Here is a 6,000-nt window from a genome sequence, read left to right as displayed (position 1 = left end):
TAAAGGGACGTAGAAGAAAGAGATTAGAGACAAGGTTTATGTTAATTCGGACAGTCTTTCTCTCAGTTTTCTAGACTTCCAAACCACACCAGTTTTGGGGATTTCTACCTCATGATTGTAACACTAAATGACTTCTATTATCTTTGACCAACCATTTTGGTTTTTTTTATATACCCCATTCTTAAATCCATACCATTACAATCAGGAAAACAAAGTTTTTCTGTTTTAAAATTCCCCCTTCCCTTAGAAAAAAAGGCAATAATCTTATCAAAAATATTTTATTTACAAAAAAATCAATTATACTATACATCCTATACTGGAAATACATTGAATAATTGCTAAAATAAATACAGGCAATTAATTCAATCTTTTTATAAGAATGAGAGAATTTGACATTTGAATGTTATCAAAGCTTAACTTAGAACATAAATAGTTAAAAAGGCAAACTCAAGTTTTAGTCTCATTTATTGGCATGGTGTGTTTGTTTCCCACAAGCTCTCCAACCAGTGAGAGTCGGCATTGCAGAATGTTATGTATCTTTTTGGATTCCAAAGGTAGAATGTGCAGCTTTCTCTTAGGCAGGATAGATGGAACATAGTTGTTTGCATGCAAAAGAAGCAGACAGGCAGGAAGCACATGATTGAACACTTCTCCACGTCTCTGCTTCACACAATACTTTTTATGCAACTATTCATGTGTTCGATTGTGTTTTTTATTTAGCACAGGTCTACACAGCACCAGCTACAAGACAAGATGGGTCATGTCAAAAGTCCAACTGAATAACTGAGGCTCTGGAGTAGTTAATTAGCTGGGTTAAAGGTACCTGGTTCATCAATTTTTTTATGTGCTAATTCTCAATACATTTATTAAACCTTGATATCATTTCTACTATGTAAACATATTTAGGTAGGCTAAGAACAGGAGAGATGAAGAAATTATCTGTATAATCCAGAAAAAGTCCTCTCTAGAAAGTAAAAGCCAATTTTGAATCTATATGCTTTATATTTATTATAATTTATCCAACTTGACCGTGTAAACCTCCTACTAACATGTAAAGTGAACTGACAAGCTGAAAACAAAAAGACAGATAAGATGTGTTCAATATATAGACAGGATCTGGTGAATTCAGGCCACAGAACAAAATGATGAACTCCTTTGAATTTACCCAAATCATACACATAATTTTTTCCACTTTCCATTTTACTTAGCCTGAGAAAACACTGCCAGAATCTCCAAAGATTATTCATCTTTGGTACTCATGTTTTGTCCAGTGCTGGATGCCTAATGTTTTAATTCGTGGACTAGCATTCCCTTTTTTTTTTAATCTTGTGAAAAAAATTGCACTTTTCTACCCCTTCGGCCTTGATTTTCAATGATTTTCTTTTTTTGTACACACAAGTATGTATTTCTACTCCCAAAGTGTGACAGGTACATTGGCCTTTTTGGAAAGAAATGAAAAAAAAATTAAAATATTGAAAGTTGAAATACTTTTTCACAGAAATAAACTATTCAATTTTAAAAAGTAAAGAGAAAGAGAAACGTTTTTATTTTTTCTATCATGAACAACATCAGTCAACCAAGCTTCACATTTTGGGTAGGTTTTTTTAAGTATGAATTTTTTCAGAACCTGTTTTATAAAAAAAAAAAAGGAAGAACAGGTGTATTTTGGCAGAGAAGTAAAATATAGAATATGCAAAATTTGTTTTAAAAATTGGCATACAAAATTTTAAAACACAGTACAATTATATAAAAATACAGCACAGCCAACGGCCTTTAAAATTTCCTTTGGCATTTCATTTGGTAGAGTTAAACAGAAAATCCTTTCTAAAAAAAAAAAAAAATTAGCCATCAACACAGTCCATAAGTTAGGTTGTATACGTTGAAAGAACTTTTCCTTGAGTTTCCAAAATCCTCTTCTTCCGTGATAACCCACATAAAGCATGGCTAGTGAGGTATATAGAGAAAAACACTGTTAGGCGATGTACAGTAAGGAAAAAGTGCATAAACAAAAATTCTTCCCATTTTCATAGAAATAACAGGTTAAATCTGAGTTTCTTCTTGTTGATGTATCATTTTACTTTGGCAGAATCAAAATAAACCCATAGAAATGTCTTTGTTCAAGTCCCAGCAGCAGTGATATGTCTCCATTGGTGGCATTATCCGATGCCACAATACTGTACAGTCCCTAGAGGAACTAAGGTTTTGTGTGTGTCTGCATGTGTGACTGCAAACGTCAATGTACGATCATACATCAAGCACCATGTCATACTGTTGTCCCTTCTTCCGCCTGCCACATTTATTGATGAGAACCACATACAGCGTCAAAAGCATGACCCAATAGCATGCATAGAGCAACGTTCCAACAATTAGAACTGTCTGTTTGGATTCTGTGAATGGCTTTTTAGATTCTTTATAAATGGTGAAAATGACTCCACCCAGCAGGATTGTAAACCAAACGGATACTGGAATGAGCCCTATGAAATTAACAACAATGGTTTTCCTTCCAGATGTGCCCCACCCAGCTTTGTTGATCGTTGCAATTGCAAACATTTTGGCGGGAAGTAAGCTTGACATGTATAACACTGAGTAGAGGGACATGAAGACCATGACGATATTTCCTCTAAGGCAGCTGGCAAAGGATGATTTTATGAGACCTACTAACTGGACAGTTAACAAGAAGAGGAGGATATTCCAAATTTTACCCCTGTAGAAGAGCTGGATTACTGTGGCAATGAGAAAGAAAGGGAAGAATCCAGTGATAACCGCTTCGTAGGTCATCCACAAGTGATGTTTATGAAACCACATCGCATTGTACAGCCACTCTCGGAAGTAGGACTTGCTCCAACGGGTCTGCTGGTTTAACCATCTGAGATATTCTATAGGTGTCTCAGTAAGGCACTTGGATCGAGCTGTGTACTTTGTTGCATAGCCCAGACTCAGCACTCGGTTCGTTAGATGCCGGTCATCACCAAAACTACATTGGCTGCCCATAAATTCCTGATTATACCAGTCTTCCACAAATTCATGCAGCAATGAGTTTCTGTACATTCCCAGAGGTCCACTAATGCACTGGACACACCCAAAATAAGACTGACAAGCCCTTTCTATGTTAAAAGCCATCCAGTATCTCACACTGCTGAGGAAGGAAATCCAGGAATCGTACTTGTTTAAAATCTGCGAGAAGAAAAAAATAAGTAAATAAAAGGTAAACCTTAGCCAAAAATACCAACAAAATCTACACTATCATAAGGTTACTCCCTAGAGTGAGGTTTGTTATTTTATCCTCCTGTTTTGGCTTCCTTCCTCTTTTTAACATGGTTATATTTTCTTTTCTCTGATTCTATACTACTAGATTGATTTGATAGGTTGTGTGCACGTGTTGGGACTCTTTGATAAATATTTCTTCTACCTCATTATTCTCTGTCCTCTTTTTGCTATGTTTTTTGTTCTTGTTCTTGTTGTTATGTGATAATGTTGAGATTTTTTTAGGCTTTAGTTCTCAGCCCCTAAATTCTTCTCCCGCTCTTTACTACCATTTAAGATTTGAAGGTTTTTAAGTTCTATTCTCTCCAGTTCTGGTTAATTTCCAACTCATCCAATTCTGTTAATTTTCCTTCTCCTTCTTCCTCTCTTTTATACAATAGTGATAAAAAGAGTTTGCTCTGGCCTCCCCCCAAAACTTGAATCCTGAAATAATAATCTATGTAAAGGCTATTGAAAATTATCAGCTTTTTCTTGGCAATATTTCTAAATTCTCTCCTCTGTCTCAGTTTTGTTCAGTTTTCATCTGGATTTTGCATGCTTCCTTTTTATCACCAGGCTATTTCTTTGTCCATTCTAGTGTGTTTTCTTTGCCTTCACTATCACCATGAATACACAAAATGGGTTATACAGCAAGATAATACCTAAATTTTAAAGTCAAATTTCTCTGCGCTTCTCACCTTCTGCTAAATTCGAATCACACATTTGCAAAGAACACATTTTAATCTTCATATATTTTCACATATTCATTTTCCCATCCCACAAATTTCAAATTGCCTTCATTAATATTTGTTTTACTACTTTTTTCTTCATTTATAGTAAATAATGAGAAATAAGGAGAAATTAGTGGGATATAAATAATAATTGGAAAACCCACTTATTAATGAATTGTTCTTTTGCCTTTCTCACTAGTATAAATTTGAGTTGGTGTTTCTCTTTTCTTCCTTTGTTTTCCAATTTGGATTTTTTTGTTGTTGCTGTTTGAGGAAGATTGGCCCTGAGCTAACATCTGTTGCCAATCTTCCTCCTTTTTTCCTTTATTCTCCCCAAAGCCCCAGTAGATAGGGGATGCATATAATAGTTGTACATCCTTCTAGTTGCTCTATGTGGGATGCCTCCTCAGCGTGGCTTGATGTGATATGCGTAGGTCTGCGCCCAGGATCCGAACCGGCGTACCCTGGGCCGCTGAAGCGGAGTGCGTGAATTTAACCACTATGCCACTGGGCCGGCCCCTGCAACTTGGATTCCTTTTTTTTTTTTTTTTTTTTTTGTGAGGAGATCAGCCCTGTGCTAACATCTGCCAATCCTCCTCTTTTTGCTGAGGAAGACTGGTCCTCGGCTAACATCCATGCCCATCTTCCTCTACTTTATATGGGACGCCACCACAGCATGGCTTGCCAAGCGGTGCATCGGTGCGTGCCCGGGATCTAAACCGGCAAACCCCGAGCCGCCGCAGCGGAGCACACGCACTTAACCTCTTGAGCCACTGGACCAGCCCCCTCCAACTTGGATTTTTGATCACCCACATATTAAATACATAGGTATAAGATATAGAATCTATCCTCCGCTGTACTTCCATTTTTCTTACCCTTGCAACTAAATGAATTCCAACATCAGATTTTTACCAGAAGGTTAAGTTATGGCTCAAGAAGATATGGTGGAAATCACTCCTACACGTTTACATTATATTGTATGTAACTTATCAACCACAACAGACATGGCTTATACCCCAGGATTACGCAAAGAAACACTAAATTATTTCAGTTTAGGAGAAAAGGCAGTCAAGTGAGTCCGAGGCACATTCTAATGTGTCTTCAGCACCAAAAACAATACCTGGCACAGAGTTCGGTGTGTAGTAAATATACGTTCAATGAATCAATGAGTAAGAGTGCACTAAAAGTGACCCATGCAAAAAGTGAAGCCATACACACCTGGACATCTCCCCCAACACCTCCAACCATGGGGTCTTCTTCTAAAACTTTTACCATCTCCACAGACGAGGCAGGGTCAAGCATGGTGTCTGAATCACAAACCTGCAAAGAAGAAAGCAGAAATGAGTTAAAGAAAAGGAACAACTGTGAGTGTGCTTCATACAGTTAAAATTGGGCGTACTTGTTATGCCTTCGGCCTTGTTGTCACAAGGCCTCAATAAGCAAGTATCACAGGGATGACAGAGTTGTTATATCATGGCCAAGACAAAAGCTTGTTTTTCAGCAAGCTCAATATTTAAGTTAATGGCATTGCTGGCAAGAACAGCTCAAGTGACGTACTAGGTATGTCTTACAGGATGATCTGCTTCTCCTGGTTTGCCATGGATTGTCCCAATTTTGGCAATGAAAATCTTATGTTCCAGGTAACATCCTAGTTTTCCAGGACTTGGAAAACATCCTGGGTTGGTCACTTTGGATGTTTGTTTTTTTTCTCCCCGGTTGCCTTAAATAAAGTTTTTAGGCAACTTGTCCCTCAGGTCTGAATGATGTTTGGAAAATCCTATGACAGTATTGAAAGGGAGACATGTTTAACAGTGAATTTTTTCCCCCTATTTCAATATAGTGAAGAAAAGACAAGAAAGCAATTCTCCTACAGCTGGTTGTCTAGTTCTGAAGCAAGATGTCCATATGACCTGGGCTCAGCAGGTAACACTGCATCAGTAAGGGAACTAGTATGACCTCCAGACCACCTTTTTATCCTAGAGTATTAAGTATTCATCTAGCCCTTTGTATATAAAAGCAGATGTAA

General features: G+C 37.4%; 1 protein-coding gene across 1 annotated transcript in view; it reads right to left on the bottom strand.

Moving 5' to 3' along the window:
- Positions 1–262: 262 nt before the first annotated feature.
- The window catches only part of HAS2 (hyaluronan synthase 2), a 30,795-nt gene continuing 25,057 nt past the window's right edge, over positions 263–6,000 (bottom strand). The window contains exons 3-4 of the mRNA XM_004431107.2: positions 5,193–5,294; positions 263–3,174 (exon numbers count right to left, since the gene is read on the bottom strand). Of these exons, the coding sequence (XP_004431164.1) occupies positions 2,245–3,174; positions 5,193–5,294 (1,032 nt within the window). The 3' untranslated portion in view covers positions 263–2,244. The remainder of the gene's footprint in view (positions 3,175–5,192; positions 5,295–6,000) is intronic.

The sequence above is a fragment of the Ceratotherium simum genome, chromosome 23 (assembly GCF_057802395.1).
Source record: "Ceratotherium simum simum isolate JZ-2026a chromosome 23, ASM5780239v1, whole genome shotgun sequence".
NCBI lineage: Eukaryota > Metazoa > Chordata > Mammalia > Perissodactyla > Rhinocerotidae > Ceratotherium > Ceratotherium simum.
This window is presented reverse-complemented; position numbering and strand designations above follow the sequence as displayed.